The sequence below is a fragment of the Oncorhynchus masou genome, chromosome 28 (genome assembly GCF_036934945.1).
Source record: "Oncorhynchus masou masou isolate Uvic2021 chromosome 28, UVic_Omas_1.1, whole genome shotgun sequence".
Classification (NCBI taxonomy): domain Eukaryota; kingdom Metazoa; phylum Chordata; class Actinopteri; order Salmoniformes; family Salmonidae; genus Oncorhynchus; species Oncorhynchus masou.
In genome coordinates this window covers 56,942,863-56,960,017 of record NC_088239.1, presented here as the reverse complement: position 1 = coordinate 56,960,017, position 17,155 = coordinate 56,942,863, and the positions used below count along the sequence as shown (strand labels likewise).

The 17,155-nt window shown below is 42.7% G+C and overlaps 1 protein-coding gene across 1 annotated transcript in view; it reads right to left on the bottom strand.

The window, feature by feature from the left end:
- The window catches only part of LOC135517964 (BMP/retinoic acid-inducible neural-specific protein 1-like), a 151,358-nt gene that overhangs the window by 8,928 nt on the left and 125,275 nt on the right, over nucleotides 1-17,155 (bottom strand). The window contains exons 6-7 of the mRNA XM_064942707.1: nucleotides 12,566-12,802; nucleotides 5,507-5,729 (exon numbers count right to left, since the gene is read on the bottom strand). Coding sequence (XP_064798779.1) covers nucleotides 5,507-5,729; nucleotides 12,566-12,802 — 460 coding nt within the window. The remainder of the gene's footprint in view (nucleotides 1-5,506; nucleotides 5,730-12,565; nucleotides 12,803-17,155) is intronic.

The following is a 17,155-nucleotide window of genomic DNA, read 5'->3' as shown; positions in this document are numbered from 1 at the left end:
TTGTTTAAAGTTTGCCACAAACCGCCTGGGAGACCCACCAAACATGTGGAAGAAGGTGCTCTGGTCAGATGAAACCAAAATTGAACTTTTTGGCAACAATGCAAAACGTTATGTTTGGCGTAAAAGCAACACAGCCCATCACCCAGGGAAGGGAAGATGGTTAAAATTGATGGGAAGATGGATGGAGCCAAATACAGGACCATTCTGGAAGAAAACCTGATGGAGTCTGCAAAAGACCTGAGACTGGGATGGAGATTTGTCTTCCAACAAGACAATGATCCAAAACATAAAGCAAAATCTACAATGGAATGGTTCAAAAATAAACATAATAAACATATCCAGGTGTTAGAATGGCCAAGTCAAAGTCCAGACCTGAATCCAATCGAGAATCTGTGGAAAGAACTGAAAACTGCTGTTCACAAATGCTCTCCATCCAACCTCACTGAGCTCGAGCTGTTTTGCAAGGAGGAATGGGAAAACATTTCAGTCTCTCGATGTGCAAAACTGATAGAGACATACCCCAAGCGACTTACAGCTGTAATTGCAGCAAAAGGTATTACAAAGTATTAACTTAAGGGGTCTGAATAATTTTGCACGCCCAATTTTTCAGTTTTTGATTTGTTAAAAAAAATTGAAATATCCAATAAATGTCGTTCAACTTCATAATTGTGTCCCACTTGTTGTTGATTCTTCACAAAAAAATACAGTTTTATATCTTTATGGTTGAAGCCTGAAATGTGGCAAAAGTTTGCAAAGTTCAAGGGAGCCGAATACTTTCGCAAGGCACTGTATATTTGACGATACTGATGATTGAATGACATAATTGTCCTATTGGTGCATTACATTGGAGGACATTTCATTACTGATAGAAGTTCTTATGTGAGGGAGTTATTATGTACCAGACATGCACTACATATGCAAAAGTATATGGACACCCCTTCAAATGAGCGGATTTGGCTTTCTGGTTTCTGGTTATGTGTGGCCGAGCAGCCGCACACAGGCCTAAAATCACCATGCGCAATGCCAAGCGTCGGCTGGAGTGATATAAAGCTCACCACCATTGGACTCTGGAGCAGTGGAAACGCGTTCTCTGGAGTGATGAATCAAGCTTCACCGTCTTGCAATCTGATGAACGAATCTGGGTTTGGCGGATCTCAGGAGAACGCTACCTGCTCAAATTCATAGTGCCAACTGTACATTTTGGAGGAGGAGGAATAATGGTCTGGGGCTGTTTTTCATGTTTCGGGCTAGGCCACTTAGTTCCTATGAGGGGAAATCTTAACGCTACAGCATACAATGACATTCTAGACGATTTTGTGGAAAGCCCTTTCCTGTTTCAGCATAACAACGCCCCCATGCACAAAGTGAGGTCCATACAGAAATTGTTTGTCAAGATTGGTGTGGAAGAACTTGACTGGCCTGCACAGAGCCCTGACCTCACCCCATCGAATACCTTTGGGATGAATTGGAACACCAACTGTGAGCCAGGCCTAATCGCCCAACATCAGTGTCCGACCTCACTTATGGTCTTGTGGCTGAATGGAAGCAAGTCCCTTCAGCAATGTTCCAACATCTAGTGGAAAGCCTTTCCAGAAGAGTGGAGGCTGTTGTAAGAGCATAGGAGGACCAACTCCATATTAATGCCCATGATTTTGGAAGTAGATGTTCTACGAGCAGGTGTCCACATTCTTTTGGTCATGGAGTGTATCTTAACATCCATAACCCTGTCAAAGTCAAATCGGTAAACATGCTAAAGTCTGTCTAAGGATAATTACTTTGATACATAGACACAGATGCCGATTACTTGGTCGGGAGTTATGCTATTTGATATTGGTTACCATTAAAAACATATTGTTTTTACCTCGTAACACATCTCATGTTTTTCTAATGTGAGCTCATTCCACCTCCAGTCTAACAGCTCCAGGCTGATGAGGTACAGTGTGGCTCAGTTGGTAGAAACTGCCGCTTATGATACCAGCATTGTGGGTTTGATTCCCACAGTGGCCCAGTATGGAAATGCATGCACTCAATATTGTAAGTTGCTTTTGATAAGAGCTTCTGCTGAATGACTTAATGACAAATGACTGCAATTAGAGCTAGCCATCACTGAGGGACAGAGACTTATCTGAGGCCTTTCATATGTAGAGACGGACGCCACGCTTTGGTTGCTCATTTAATTACAGTCGGTTCTTTGATGGAATAACACATTTATCTTAGAGATATGGCGTATGTGTCCATGAAATGGCAACCAGGCTTAAATAAGCAAACACCATCCTTCACTGTAGCTCAAGCTTAAGCCTATGAAAATATGACTTATGCACATGGTTCATGGTTGTGTAGTCATTTGTTTATGCAGAGGGCCAGGAGTATTTCTTGACCATGAGGAAAAACGTAGTGGCTCACAGTAAAACACAAAATCTCATGATCCTAGTTCTGCAGTACATCCATTACCACAGCATGCTAAAAAGAAACCGACGATGAAGCTCTACTCTGTGCTGCTTTGAATATTCCACTCATTATCCCTGCAAAAACACCATCAATGTTTAAAAGGGTACGGTCCAGCTATGCGTGTAGATTGCCTGTGGATTGTGTAACAGTGATTATTGGTAGAGATTTAAAACCTCTACAGGATCGGTGTCCCCTCCGCAGGACGGTTGAGCTAACATAAGCTAATGTGATTAGCATGAGGCTGTAAGTAACAAGAACATTTCCCAGGATATAGACATATCTGATATGAGCAGAAAGCTTAAATTCTTGTTAATTTAATTTCACTGTCCAAATTACAGTAGCTATTACAGTGAAAGAATACCATGTTCTTTGAGGAGAGTGCACAGTTATGAACTTGAAAATGTATTAATAAACCAGTTAGGCACATTTTGGCAGTCTTTATACAACATTTCAAATAGATATGCAATGGTTCATTGGAATAGTCTAAAGCTTTGCACATACATTGTTGCCATCTAGCGGCCAAAATCTAAATTCCGCGTAGATTCCTAAGTGATATAATGGCATTTCTCTTGCATTTCAAAGACACATTTTTTTTCCTTTATTTTATCTTTTACCAGTTGTAATGTGCTATATTCCCCTACATTATTTTCACATTTCCACAAACGTCAAAGTGTCCTTTCAAATGCTATAAAAAATATGCATATCCTTGCTTCAGGTCCTGAGCTACAGGCAGTTAGATTTGGGTATGTCATTTTAGGCGGAAATTGAAAAAATAGGTCAGATCCTTAAGATTATCAATTAGACTATAGGGAGCAGACAGAGGTCAAGCCACAACAATCAAAGTCCTCCCTGGGTTTCCCCCTGCAGGTCTGGAGCCAAGTAGCCTTCCACAGTAGGGTCACACTGTGGAGAAACCTCCTCCAAACCTGGAGAGACTGGACTAATATTGTTAATATTGTTACTGCAGTTGTCCAAGGCTCTCCACTACCGGAGTCCGAGGGGGACTACAGCAGCCTTGCTCCCTATTATTATAGACTTGTGTCCCATCAGCGGGCAGTAGATCAGTAGAAGGGCTTGCTTGGTTGTAACAGGCAGTCTTTTCTCTCTCCAACTCGGCTCTTCAGGGCAAAGGCCATGCCACCAGAGAGGCTGGGCCCTCAGTTCAATTCTGAGCAGCAGGACAACAAGGTCTACTGCTGCCTCTACCAGTGCTGGATGTACTGGTGCTGGTGTGGATTTGTGTGCTTTTTAAATAGAGTTGCATTGCACTATATTGCATACAGATTTAGATGAAATTCAGAACAAGATTTCACCTTAACCTATCCTAAAAGCTGTGGGAGTGCACAGCCTACCTGCTAATATGTGTGCTTGAATATAAAAACAAATTGTTAAACCAGTTATTTATGTATATGAACTAAGCCCAACAGCAAGGGACTAATTCATCATATCAGCCCTGTGTACTGTATGTCTCCAGAGAAAACATGATACAAACAGTAGTATCACTATGTCTAGTTTATGCTGTATTGGTGGTATCAAAGAGAAACATGGATGTGGCTACTGGTCTGAAGGAAATTATGCCTATTGACACAGTGCATCTCTTACTTCCACGGATGCATGCGCACACGCAAACATACACACACAGGCACACAATCATTCACTCACACACACATACACGCACACACAGACACACAATAATTCACAGACACGCACGTACGCACGCACACACACACACACACACACACACACACACACACACACACACACACACACACACACACACACACACACACACACACACACACACACACACACACACACACACACACACACACACACACACACACACACACACACACACACACACAGTACAGAAACGAATAAACAAAGTTTCTCTTCACAGTGCCATCAGGCATCCTTGATGTGTGCTCTGCCGAGCACGGAGTATGTACTGCTTTGATAAACCCTTCGAACAAACCCTTTGCCAAAGCATGCATCCGAGCGTGGGTGTGTTCCTTCTACCTGAGTGACAGTTGACAGCTGCTTGTTCCTTAACCACAAAAACATACATTTTGTGGATTTTCTCTTTCTATTTGTATATTGACATTCATCCAAGCTCACATTTTGGGATATTTTAACGTCAAGCATTTAGTGTGTTATTTCAGCCCATGTTGTCTGGTATATTTTGGGGTTGTCACGACTCTTACCGAAGGTGGCTCCCCTTCTCGTTCGGGTGGCGCTCGGCGCTCGTCGTCACCGGCCTATTAGCTGCCACTGACCTTTTCCTCCCCCTCCTTGTCTGTTTATTAGTTACGCCTGTTGTTAATTAGGTTTATTAGTTGGGCTTTATTAGCCAGCCGGCCCGCCTGCTGGGTGTGCGGGATTGTTTTATGTGTACTCATTATACACGCCTGTAAGTCACAGTTGTTCGTGTACGTGTGTTGTTTTTGGGACTGTTTAGTTCCCCTGTGTTTTTGGGGCATTTGTTTTGAGTGGCGTCTGCTTTCACCTGGTTGGTGAAAAAAGTAGTAGCGCTACTCTGAACTCTCTCTCTCCTGCGTCTGACTCCTTCCTCCACTACACCCCAGGCATTATAGGGGTGGAATGAATGACTCCATTTCAGACAGCATAGCACAGTACCATGTCTGCAGCAACACGTGCTATAGTCACAGTAGGTGATGGCATATTGTGCACTGACCTGTCCAGAGATCTCCCACGGTTAGATAATCTTTCATCCTAAATAGTGAAATACTAGGTAGGACTGGGTTTCATTGGGTGTTTACATGATTTTATGGACAGAAAACTATAGCAGCCAGCAAATTCAAAGTCAAAATGCATCACATACAGTATTCACATACAATACTTCAACAGGCAGCACTGAAATAAAATACTGAACCTCCTCTACCTCTACCTATGTTGCAGTTTATCTCTGACTATATGTGAAAACACCCTTGAGTGGTACCATGTTCCACAACATCAGCATCAAAATGCTATATTATCCAAAACAATGCAGCATTATAAGGGTTACATAATGCCTTTTTACTGCTTCTGAGAGACCCACCTCTCCCTAGGCATCTGGTGGTTGGGGTTGTGGTGGCAGCGGATGCTGAGGCCAAAGAGCTTGCGGGCAGTGCGCTGGATCTTGAGCCTCTGGGTCTCCAGGGAGCTCTGGAGCAGGCGGTAGCGGGCCTGCAGGTCCCAGTCACTGCCCCAGAGGAGGTGGACACTGCTGACCGGCAGGAAGTGGGTGGAGGGCAGCCTCTTCAGGAACGACTTAAACTCGTCTGGAGGAGGGAGAGAGAGGGAGGGAGGGTGAGTAAGAGATATTGAGTGAAACAAACAAAGACTGTCTGTTGTCAGTGCAACTTTGGGTCAGTCATCTTTTCTTACAGTTCTCATGGGTTTCAACTGAAGCTTAAGTGGAATCATGATGCATTACATGCCTTGAATTAAGCTCTCAAAATACCATTGGCATTTATCATGTTGATAACATCTGCTCAAACTAAAATACTCTCGATGAATATGGATCAACCGTTTTCTACCCTTGTTTTAAAAATGTCTAGGCACTTCATCTTAGAAATCTCTTCAGTGGATTCATTGCAGCCAATGACCTTGAGCGACTCAAACTAATTTTGTGCGTCCTCTATAATATAGAAATATATATATATATGTATGGCTGTCAGGTTTTATTTGGCTCCTTTTATTACTTGTTAATAATATATAAGTACGAACCCTGTCAGGTGGATACTGAGCGACTCCCTTTGGGAGTAACCAGCCTTCTCTGTACTTCACTATTCTGACTTGATCAGTAGAGGATGAGACAGGGGATGCTTGGTGATGTGACTGAGTGTTTGGCCAGAAATAACTGTCAGTAATGTGGGTCATTCGCTAGGGATTTGGAATATGGTGGTTTGTTGATAGGGTTTCTCCAACTGAAACAATGCAGATAGCGTTTTGATTGTAACTGTTTTATAATGATGACATCTGTTTTGAAGGGCACATGTTCAATTTTGCAAGCTGTATCAACAGAAGTTATCGTTTCAACCCTTGGTTCATGCAGGAGGCTGTACTGATTGCATAGTGTGTGGCTTCCCTATCTGACAGAATGACAATATATCCTCACACCCATTTAGCCTGTGGCGTGCTTAGTGAAACCTGGTGGTAGAGAGAATTGACTGTTTACGATTAACTCCTGGAGACTTTTTCTAAAACAGAAGATGTTCCAATGGGCCCTTGAATTATTCATCCCCACTTTATTGCAGATTGGCTCCAAGAAGTTATCGTAGAAGGTGTAGAAGGTGACTCGCGTAAAATGCAGACACGCCCGATAAAAACCAGCTGACAGTATGAATTTAGAGCTTACTGTTAGTGGATATACCATTATACCACTGTTGTCTGTGGATATTGGATGCTGTAAAGACCTGCTTCTGTTCTACTGAATGACAGATCGGCCATTAATGCCTAGCTGAGGTCTATATGCAAACGTACAGTCATAACTGGCCTCTCCAGAGACGGAAACCAGTGACGGAAGCCAAGAAAGGAGCTAAATCATGGGATATCCTTATCATTTGCATCCCTCTTTATTGCTTTCTTAGGCCTAGATTCAATCAGATCACGCCTTAACCGGCCATAGCATACACCTGCATAGCCGATATTTTGGCGGTGTCAGAGGGGGAACTGTGTTGGAGCTGTCAAATCGGTGAGCAGCTGCTCTTGCGATCACGGCCAAGAAGCCACGCCCGCCCCACTCGTGTTAGAAGTTCAGTGTTAGGCAAAAATGTTACCTTTTTTTCTGCCTTTTACTTTAGGAATAACCACCTAAATGAGGAACTCAATTTAACCTTGCGTAATACCCTAGATGCAGTCGCACTCCTAAAAACAAAAAAAAACATTTGTCATAAGAAACTAGCTCCCTGGTACACAGAAAATACCCGAGCTCTGAAGCAAGCTTCTAGAAAATTGGAACTGAAATGCTGCCACACCAAACTGGAAGTCTTCCGACCAGCCCTCACTGCTGCTCTATCATCCTATTTTCCAACTTAATTGAGAAAAATAAGAACAATCCAAAATGAAATTTTTGATACAATCGCAAAGCTAACTAAAAAGCAGCATTCCCCAAGAGAGGATGGCTTTCACTTCAGCAGTGATAAATTCATGAACTTATTTGACGAAAAGATCATCATCATTAGAAAGCAAGTGACACTCCTCTTTAAATATGCGTACTCCTCCAAAGCTCAGTTGTCCTGAGTCTGCACAACTATGCCAGGACTTAGGATCAAGGGAGACACTCAAGTTTTTTAATAATAAACTCAGCACAAAAAGAAACGTCCTCTCACTGTTAACTGTGTTAATTTTCAACTAACTTATCATTTGTAAATATTTGTGTGAACAGAACAAGATTCAACAACTGAGACAAAAACTGAACATATTCCACAGACATGTGACTAACATAAAATAAATAATGTGTCCCTGAACCAAGGGGGAGAGTCAAAATCAAAAGTAACAGTCAGTATCTGGTGTGGCCACCAGCTGCATTAAGTACTCCAGTGCATCTCCTCCTCATGGACTGCACCTGCTTTTCCAGTTCTTGTTGTGAGATGTTACCCCACTCTTCCACCAAGACACCGGCAAGTTCCTGGACATTTCTGGGGGGAATGGCCCTTACCCTCACCCTCCAATCCAATAGTGCTCTTCCCAGACGTGCTCAACGGGATTGAGATCCGGGCTCTTCGCTGGCCATGGCAGAACACTGACATTCCTGTCTTGCAGGAAATCAGGCACAGTATGGCTAGTGGCATTGTCATGCTGGAGGGTCATGTCAGAATGAGCCTGCAGAAAGGGTACCACATGAGGGAGGAGGATGTCTTCCCTGTAACACACAGCATTGAGATTGCCTGCCATGACAACAAGCTCAGTCTGATGATGCTGTGACACACAGCCCCAGACCATGATGGACCCTCCACTTCCAAATCAATCCCGCTCCAGAGTACAGGTCTCGGTGTAATGCCCATTCCTTTGATAATAAACGTGAATCCGACCATCACCCCTGGTGAGACAAAATCGTGACTCGTCAGTGAAGAACACTTTTTGCCAGTCCTGTCTGGTCCAGCGACGGTGGGTTTGTGCCCATAGGCGAAGTTGTTGCTGGGGATGTCTGGTGACGACCTGCCTTACGACAGGCCTACAAGCCCTCAGTCCTGCCTCTCTCAGCCTATTGCGAACAGTCTGAGCACTGATGGAGGGATTGTGCGTTCCCGGTGTAACTCGGGCAGTTGTTGTTGCCATCCTGTACCTGTCCTGCAGGTGTGATGTTCGGATGTACCGATCCTGTGCAGGTGTTGTTACATGTGGTCTGCCACTGCGAGGTTGATCAGCTGTCCGTCCTGTCTCCCTGTAGCACTGTCTTAGGCATCTCACAGTACGGACATTGCAATTTATTGCCCTGGCCACATCTGCAGTCCTCATGCCTCGTTGCAGCATGCCTAAGGCACCTTCACGCAGAGGAGCAGGGACCCTCAGCATCTTTCTTTTGGTGTTTTTCAGAGTCAGTAGAAAGGCCACTTTAGTGTCCTAAGTTTTCAGAACTGTGACCTTAACTGCCTACAGTCTGTAAGCTGTTAGTGTCTTAACGACGGTTCCACAGGTGCATGTTCATTAATTGTGTATGGTTCATTGAACAAGCATGGGAAACAGTGTTTAAACCCTTTGCAATGAAGATATGTGAAGGTATTTGGATTATTACGCATTATCTTTGAAAGACAGGGTCCTGAAAAAGGGATGTTTCTTTTTTTGCTGAGTTGATATCTCTTGACACATTTATGAAAATAATCATGGCCTCTAAACCTTCAAGCTGCATACTGGACCCTACTCTGAAAAATCAACATTTCGATCAAACATGGTGAAGCCCCAAAATTAGCCTGCCTGGAAGCCTGTATTTCAGACATAAGGAAGTGGATGGTGGAAAATGTTCTACTTATTAAATTCGGACAAAATAGAGATGCTAGTTCTTGGTCCCAAGAAACAAAGGGATATTCTGTTGAATCTGACAATTAATATTGATGGTTGTACAGTTGTCTCAAATAAACTGTGGATCTTGGCGTTACTCTCGATCGTGATCTCTCTGTTGACGAACATATCAAGACTGTTTCAAGGAAAACTTTTTTTCATCTACGTAACATTGCAGAAATCAGAAACTTTCTGTCCAAAAGTGTGGGAGAAAAATGAATCCATGCTTTTGTCACTTCTAGGTTAGACTACTGCAACGAACCACCCTGGGATTCTCTGCCTCAAACCCTATTACAGGGACTGAGTCACTGGCTTATTGGTGCTCTTCCATGCCATGCCTAGGTGGGGTGCGTCACTTGAGTAGGTTGAGTCACTGATGTGATCTTCCTTTCTGGGTTGGCGCCCCCCTTGGTTTCGTGCCGTGGGGGAGATCTTCGTGGGCTATACTCGGGCCTTGTCTCAGGATAGTAAGTTGGTGGTTGAAGATATCCCTCTAGTGGTGTGGGAGCTGTGCTTTTGCAAAGTGGGTGGGGTTAAGCTCTCTGGGATATGTGGGACGGTCGCCAACAGCCTGTGAAAGTGCAGGGAGCCAAATTCAAAACGACAAAAATGTCATAATTAAAATCCTTAAGCATGCAAGTATTTTACACCATTTTAAAGATACAATTCTCGTTAATCCAGCCCCAGTGTCTGATTTCAAAAATGCTTTACATCGAAAGCACCACAAACGATTATGTTAGGTCACCACCAACTCACAGAAAAACACAGCCATTTTTTCCAGCCAAAGAGAGGAGTCACAAAAAGCACAAATATAGATAAAATTAATCAATAACCTTTGATGATCTTCATCAGATGACACTCACAGGACTTCATGTTACACAATACATGTATGTTTTGCTCGATAAAGTGCATATTTATATAAAAAAATCTAATTTTACATTGGCACATTACGTTCAGTAGTTCTAAAACATGCGGTGATTGTGAAGAGAGTCACATCAATTCAGAGAAATACTCGTCATAAATGTTGATGAAAATACAAGTGTTATACATGGAATTATAGATATACTTCTCCTTAATGCAACCACTGTGTCAGATTTCAAAAAATCTTTACAGAAAAAGCAAATCATGCAATAATCTGAGTACAGCGTTCAGACAACTAAGCAGCTAAAAAAGAATATGCCATATTGTCTAGTCAAAATTAGTAAGAAATTGAATTATAAATAATCACTTACCTTTGATGATCTTCATCAGAAGGCACTCCCAGGAATCCCAGTTCCACGATAAATGTTTGATTTGTTCGATAAGTTCATCATTTATGTCCAAATAGCTTATTTTGTTAGTGCGTTTGGTAAAACAAATCAAAAAGCACGTTCAGGTCCAGCCGAACGTCAGACGAAAAGTTCAAAAGGTTATATTACAGCCCATAGGAACTTGTCAAACTAAGTATAGAATCAATCTTTAGGATGTTTTTATTATAAATGTTCAATAATGTTCCAACCAGATAATTTCTATGTCTGTAGAAAAGCAATGGAACGAGAGCTAACTCTCTCGTGACCGTGCTTCAGAGCCTGTGGCACTCTGCCAGACACCTGGCTCAATCCCCTCTCATTCGCCCCCACTTCACAGTAGAAGCCTGAAACAACGTTGTAAAGACGGTTGACATCTAGTGGAAGTTTTAGGAAGTGCAATATGACCCCATTTACACTGTATATTGGAATGGCAAAGAGTTGAAAAACTACAAAACTCAGATTTCCCACTTCCTGGTTGGATTTTTCTCAGGTTTTTGCCTGCCATATGAGTTCTGTTATACTCACAGACATCATTCAAACAGTTTTAGAAACTTCAGAGTGTTTTCTATCCAATACTACTAATAATATGCATATATTAGCATCTGGGACAGAGTAGCAGGCAGTTTACTCGGGGCGCCTTATTCATCCAAGCTACTTAATACTGCCCCCCTGTCACCAAGAAGATAAATCCTGCCCGTTTGGCTCTGTCCGGGGGTATCGTTGGACGGGGCCACAGTGTCTCCCGATCCCTCCTATCTCAGCCTCCAGTATTTATGCTGCAATAGTTTATGTGTCGGGGGGCTAGGGTCAGTCTGTTATATCTGGAGTATTTATCCTTTCTTATCCGGTGTCCTGTGTGAATTTAATTATGCTCTCTCTTTTTTTCTCTCTCTCTCCTTTCTTTCTTTCTTTCTTTCTTTCTTTCTTTCTTTCTTTCTTTCTTTCTTTCTTTCTTTCTTTCTTTCCTTCTTTCTTTCTTTCTTTCTTTCTCTCTCTCAGAGGACCTGAGCCCTAAGACCATGCCTCAGGACTTCCTGGCCTGATGTTTCCTTGCTGTCCCCAGTCCACCTGGTCGTGCTGTTGCTCCAGTTTCAACTGTTCTGCCTGCGGCTATGGAACCCTGACCTGTTCACCGGACATGCTACCTTGTCCCAGACCTGCTGTTTTCAACTCTCTAGAGATAGCAGGAGTGGTAGAGATACTCTGAATGATCAGCTATGAAAAGCTAACTGACATTTACTCCTGAGGTGCTGACCTGTTGCACCCTCTACAACCACTGTGATTATTATTATTTGACCCTACTGGTCATCTATGAACATTTGAACATCTTGGACATGTTCTGTTATAATCTCCACCAGGCACAGCCAGAAGAGGACTGGCCACCACTCATAGCCTTGTTCCTATTTAGGTTTCTTCCTAATCCGGACTTTCTAGGAAGTTTTTTCTAACCACTGTGCTTCTACACCTGCATTGCTTGCTGTTTGGGGTTTTAGGCTGGGTTTCTGTACAGCACTTTGTGACATCAGCTGATGTAAGAGGGGCTTTATAAATACATTTGATTGAAATTTCATTGAATATAGTTTTTATTTTATTTCTTTTTATTTAAACTTTATTTAACTTTATAGTTTAAGGGGGTAAAATAACAAAAGAATTAAGCATAATGTTAATTAATCTGTTACAGGTACTCAACAGCAACTTCGATTACCACACCCCTATTGTTTGTGGACGAAGACACATGGCTGAACAAAACTATAGTGGACTGTACAGTAGACTAACAAGACTTACAGTAAACTAGAATTTGCTATCAAATATCCTTCCCTGCTTACCTGAGTTCTCAAAGTCCTTGTAGGAGGTTGCCCATGACTCCGCCTGTCCCAGCAGGGTGTTCTCCATGATCTGGATGTCGGTGATGGGACAGTTGCATTGTGGGTACTCGTCAGAACACATGCAGATACACTGGCTGTTCCGGCAGACGTACTCCCCCTCCCCGTTACACATGATGTAGCTCAGAGCTGACTGGACAAACTTCTCCTGGAGGTACTCTGGAAAGATGACCTGAAGACCTGGAACGCAAAGGGAAATGGTTCATAAGAAAAATGGCAAAAACACAGTTATGCTGTTTTGAAAAGGGAGGTTGGTATGAAATTGCATTTGAACTGAAAGTTTAACCTGTACATCAGTGTCAGTGTAGAAATGTTGAGATACAGGTTCAAAATCTATATTCAGTAGCAGTCAAAAGATTGGACACACCTACTCATTCAAGGGTCTTTCTTTATTTGAACTTTTCTACATTGTAGAATAATAGTGAAGACATAAAAGCTAGGAAATAACACATATAGAATCATGTAGTAACCAAAAAAAGTGTTAAATAAATCAAAATATATTTGATATTTGATATTCTTCAAAGTAGCCACCCTTTGCCTTGATGACAACTTTGCACAGTCTTTCCATTCTCTCAACCAGCTTCAGAAGGAATGCTTTTCCAACAGTTTTGAAGGAGTTCCCACGTATGCTGAGCACTTGTTGGCTGCTTTTCCTTCACTCTATGGTCCAACTCATCCCAAACCATCTCAATTGGGTTGAGGTCTGATGATTGTGGAGGCCAGGTCATCTGAAGAAGCACTCCATCGCTCTCCTTCTTGGTCAAACAGCCAATACACAGCCTGGAGGTGTGTTGGGTCATTGTCCTGTTGAAAACAAATGATAGCACAAACCAGGTGGGATGATGTATCGCTGCAGAATGCTGTGGTAGTCATGCTGGTTAAGTGTGCCTTGAATTCTAAATCAATCACAGATAGTGTCACCAGCAAAGCACCACCACACCATCACACCCCCTACTCCATGCTTCACGGTGGGAACCACACAAATCAAATCAAAGTTTATTTGTCACGTGCGCCGAATACAACAGGTTACAGTGAAACCTTACAGTGAAATGCTTACTTACAGGCTCTAACCAGTAGTGCAAAAAAGGTATTAGGTGAACAATAGGTAAGTAAAGAAATACAAACAACAGAAAAAAGACAGTGAAAAATAACAGTAGCGAGGCTATATACAGTTGCGAGGCTATAAAGGTATTGAGGCTACATACAGATATCGGTTAGTCAGGCTGATTGAGGTAGTATGTACATGTAGATATGGTTAAAGTGACTATGCATATATGATGAACAAAGAGTAGCAGTAGCGTAAAAGAGGGGTTGGCGGGTGGTGGGACACAATACAGATAGCCCGCAAAGTTGGGCCAATTGAGGTAGTATGTACATGAATGTATAGTTAAAGTGACTATGCATATATGATAAACAGAGAGTAGCAGTAGCGTAAAAGATGGGTTGGGTGGGGGCACACAATGCAAATAGTCCGGGTAGCCATTTGTTTACCTGTTCAGGAGTCTTATGGCTTGGGGGTAAAAACTGTTTTACTCCGGTACCCGCTTGCCATGCGGTAGTAGAGAGAAGTCTATGACTGGAGTGGCTAGGGTTTTTGACAATTTTTAGGGCTTTCCTCTGACACTGCCTGGTGTAGAGGTCCTGGATGGCAGGCAGCTTTTCCCCAGTGATGTACTGGTCCGTACGCACTACCCTCTGTAGTGCCTTGCGGTCGGAGGCAGAGCAATTGCTGTACCAGGCAGTGATGTAACCGATGTTCTCGATGTTGCAGCTGTAGAACCTTTTGAGAATCTGAGGACCCATGCCAAATCCTTTTAGTTTCCTGGCGGGGAATAGGCTTTGTTGTGCTCTCTTCAGGACTGTCTTGGTGTGTTTGAACCATTCTAGTTTGTTGGTGATGTGGACACCAAGGAACTTGACGCTCTCAACCTGCTCCACTAGAGCCCCGTCGATGAGAATGGGGGCGTGCTCTGTCCTCCTCTTCCTGTCGTCCACAATCATCTCCTTCGTCTTGGTTATGTTGAGGGATAGGTTGTTATTCTGGCACCACCCGGACAGGTCTCTGACCTCCTCCCTATAGGCTGTCTCATTGTTATCGGTGACCAGACCTACCACTGTTGTGTCATCTGCAAACTTAATGATGGTGTTGGAGTCGTGCCTGGCCGGGGAGATCACATGTGGAGATAATCCGTTCACATACTCTTTGTTTTACAAAGACACAACAAATTTGGACTCATCAGACCAAAGGACAGATTTCCACTGGTCTAATGTCCCAAGCAAGTCTCTTCTTCTTGTTGGTGTCCTTTAGTAGTGGTGTCTTGGCAACAATTCAACCATGAAGGCCTAATTCACGCAGTCTCCTCTGAACAGTTGATGTTGAGATGTGTCTGTTACTTGAACTCTGTGAAGCATTTATTTGGGCTGCAAAATGAGGGGAAGTTAATTGCCGCTTTCTGAGGCTGGTAAATAATGAACTTATCCTCTGCAGCAGAGGTAACTCTGGGTCTTCCTTTCCTGCGAAGGTCCTCAAGAGAGCCAGTTTCATCATAGCACTTGATGGTTTTTGCGACTGCTCTTGAAGAAACTTTTAAAGTTCTTGAAATGTTCTTAAAATAATGGACTGTCGTTTCTCTTTGCTTATTTGAGCTGTTCTTGCCATAATATGTGACCTTCTTGAACTTTCATGTACCTTATCATACTTTTTTGTGTGTCTATACCTTTAAACCAATACAGTATGCCTCAATGTCACTGATAGGGTTTTCAGGCTGCAGTTTGTCATGACAGATTCTGTACATGAACGCATATTGATGAAGTTGGTTTAAAAGTTTGCCCTTGTTTGACTTTGAGCTGACTTTCTCTGGAGGGCTATTCATGATGTGACAAAATGGAACAGTGATTGATGCCTGCTGTCCTGTTGTGTCTTGGTTTATTTAACACAGCAGTCATGTATTACTTGCTCCTGTGTGTGTGTGGAACAGTGATTGATGCCTGCTGTCCTGTTGTGTCTGTTGTATTCTTCCCCTGTGTGTGTCTTGTGTGTGTGTGTGTGTGTGTGTGTGTGTGTGTGTGTGTGTGTGTGTGTGTGTGTGTGTGTGTGTGTGTGTGTGTGTGTGTGTGTGTGTGTGTGTGTGTGTGTGTGTGTGTGTGTGTGTGCGTGTGTGTGCGTGTGTAAACACTGAATGGATAATTGCCTCTCTTATGTTAGCGGTGACCTAGCCTTGGTAATCTGGAGATGGTTGAATGGAAAGTACCTCTTCACAATGAAAATACAAGCCAATGTATTAGAAAATAACTTAATAGATTTTTCTTCCTCAAATAAAACTGCATCTTGTCAAGGCAATATATTCGTAATAGCTTTTACTTTAGTGCAAACAGCACCTCTGAAAAAAATGTGTTGTTAATGTGCTATTGAGTGATTTTAACTAATTATGTTTCCATACTTGGATTATACTTCACCTTGAGAGCTTCAAGTTCCTTGGTGTCCACATCACCAGCAAACTATCACGGTCCACACACTAAGAAAGTCTTGAAGAGGACACGACAAAGCCTATTCTCCCTCAGGAGACTGAAAAGATTTGGCATGGGATCTCAGATCCTCAAAATGTTCTACAGCTGCTCCATCGAAAGCATCCTGACTGGTTGCATCACTACATGGATGGCAACTGCTCGGTCTCCGACCGCAAGGCACTACAGACGGTAGTGCGTACAGCCCAGTACATCACTGGGGCCAATCTTCCTGCCATCCAGGACCTCTATACCAGGAAGGCCCTAAAAATTGTCGAAGACTCCAGCCATCCTAGTCATAGACTGTTATCTCTCCTAACGCACGGCAAGCTTTACCGGAGTGCCAAGTCCAAAAGGCTTCTTAACAGCTTCTACCCCCAAGCCATACGACTCCTGAACAGCTAATCAAAGGGCTACCCAGACCCCTCTTTTATGCTGCTGCTACTCTCTGTATATTATCTATGCATTGTCACTTTAACTCTACCAACATGTACATATTACCTCAATTACCTTGACTAACCGGTGCCCCCGCATATTGACTCTGTACAGGTACCCCGTGTATATAGCCTCGCTATTATTATTTTACTGCTGCTGTTTAATTATTTGTTACATTTATCTATTTTTTTACATAGCACTTTTTTTCTTAAAGCTTCTTAAAGCATTGTTGGTTAAGGGCTTGTAAGTAAGCATTTCACTGTACGGTCTACACCTGTCGTATTCGGCGCATGTGACAAATAACATGTTTTTTGGGGGACCTGCGGTAGCGCCTGCAAATCTGTGTACGCGACCAATAAACTTTGATTTGATTGATTTACTTGCGTTTTACCCAAATATGAAAACTGGGCTAAAATCAGCAAAAAGACACAGTATGAAATAAAATGCTAATATGTTTTTTATTTTGCTCATTGCAGCCATCTATTTTTATACATTCTTGTATCTAACAAAATCTTAACAGCAAATAAACAGTTGGAGAATCAATATGAGTATGCCGTTCATTAAATCCACAAAATAAAAGCTCAACTGAAAACT